The 2078-nt window shown below is 33.2% G+C and overlaps 1 protein-coding gene across 1 annotated transcript; it reads right to left on the bottom strand.

The window, feature by feature from the left end:
- Positions 1 to 959, bottom strand: LOC139888894 (non-specific lipid-transfer protein AP10-like). Its single transcript, XM_071871876.1, has 2 exons — positions 664 to 959; positions 1 to 82 (listed from the first exon to the last, which is right to left on the bottom strand). Exons 1-2 carry the CDS (start codon positions 957 to 959, stop codon positions 1 to 3), a joined length of 378 nt encoding a protein of 125 aa, XP_071727977.1.
- Between the last annotated feature and the right edge of the window lie 1119 nt (positions 960 to 2078).

The following is a 2078-nucleotide window of genomic DNA, read 5'->3' as shown; positions in this document are numbered from 1 at the left end:
TCATAGAAGGAAGGGAGATGATATATCTACACTCCATTTTACTTGTTCCACCATTGAATTATGGTTTGTTCCCAAAATATCCCTACATATAATTTAACAAAAAACTTTAAATAATTTTTGTAAACTTATCATTAAGGGCTTTTTAGTAAATTTTGATGGAACAAGTAAATTGGATGTTGGAAATATCATCTCCCTAGAAGGAAACACTGCACCAACAAAATAACAATAAAAGTTATAAATCATTAGCATAACTAAATCAACAATTAAGCATCAGATAATAGTTAAACGTTGAATGATCCATAATATATCTGATTCAAAGGTTCTGATTGAACATCGTTTTTAATTAGGATATAAATTATCGTATTAACCTTTCCGAGTATAAATAAATTAATTAATATTTGATTTCCGGATATAATTTAAGGAGGTTATTATAAGATTTAGTGGTTAATATATATATATAAATATATATATATATATATATATATATATATATATATATATATATATATATATATATATATATATATATATATATATATATATATATATAATTTCAATTCTCAATAGTTCAGCACAGCTTTTGTTTCATTGAGCACAATTTATCTTTAATTTAAAGGTTACAAACAAACATGTTAAATGCTATTCAGCGTCTTAGCCATGTACCTGGAACAGTCAACCGTAGGACTAATTGGTATGGAAATATGAACTCCACATTTATCAGGGAGGACCTCAGCGAACTGTTCCCTAATTTGAAAAGTAATCGCAGCAGTTTTACAACAATTGCAAGCAATTTGCCTATCAGATTTAGTCCTACATGAGGCTTCAAGCCCCTTCAACCCGTTACAACATTCTTGTGGTGGCTCTCCACCTTGCCTAAGGCAGGGTAAGCATGGTGCAAGAAACCCCTCAACATCAAGACAAGTTATTGATTCACTTGGGTGCACCATGAACCCGACCATTGCTAGTGTTGTAACCACAACTATCACCACGCCTTTCATCTTCAATCGATCTTATCTGTTTCGAGTGTTGAGTAGAGGTAGCTAGCGTGCCGAATATATAGGAAGCCGCGGGGGTGTAAGTATGCGAAGTAAGACGATAAGCCTTTAAAATCGATGACATTATGTTTAAGTGTGTAGCTAGTAGTTGTGGTGATGTAATAGTATGATGTGAACTTGTTCTTGACTTGTCTTTATATTGTTTTAAGTTGTGTATATTCATGTATGACGTTTGTGTAACATCTATTATAAGTTAAACATCTTAAAATAACGAAGTTAGTGATACTTTTTAAGATGTCTACCGTGTAACTCTTTTTCTACTTGAGTTGTTTTTGTTGTGTCATGGATTTAGGGATGTCATCGGGTCGGGTTTGGGTCGGGTTTAGGTAATCCCGGACCCGAATCCGATTAAGAAACCCCGCCCCAAACCCGGCCCGAAACCCGTCGGGTCCCCATTTACTTACATACTATCGGGTTTCGAATTTTCCCACGGGTATACCCGATTAGTCATTCTGTATTTATTTTTCAATAAGTTACCAAATTAAAATATCGAAAAATAACTTAACTACTTCATGTTTAAAGTATTATAAAATATTACATACAAAAAGTTGATTGAAAAGTTTTTTAAATACTCAAATACACAAAGTATATAAAATATCACATCTCGAAAACTTGTTGTATAGGATTATATTGAATAAAATTATACTCGTTTTCAAAACAAATAAGAAAAATCTTTCATACATTAACAATATAATACTAATACTAAAATTTTAGATAAAAATTATTATTAAAATTCCTCGGGCTAGGTATACGGGTATGCGGGTCGGGTATACGGGTCGAGTAAATGAGTTTGTATCCAAAATCATACCCGAACCCGAACCCGGAAATTTTTTGTAACCATCCCCATACCCGGCCCATGACCCGATGGACTCGGGTCAGACCCGACTCAATTATAATGGGTTTCGGATTTTTCCATCGGGTACGAGTCATTTTGCCATCTACATAGATTCAAGTTGCTCTTTGGCTATAATCTACCAAGTTTTTGTTTCATGCTTTGTTGATAAGCTTTAGGTTGCTATTTTC

The sequence above is a fragment of the Rutidosis leptorrhynchoides genome, chromosome 2, assembly GCF_046630445.1.
Source record: "Rutidosis leptorrhynchoides isolate AG116_Rl617_1_P2 chromosome 2, CSIRO_AGI_Rlap_v1, whole genome shotgun sequence".
NCBI lineage: Eukaryota > Viridiplantae > Streptophyta > Magnoliopsida > Asterales > Asteraceae > Rutidosis > Rutidosis leptorrhynchoides.
The sequence above is the reverse complement of the archived record's forward strand: the minus strand, read 5'-3'. Positions and strand labels throughout refer to the sequence as shown.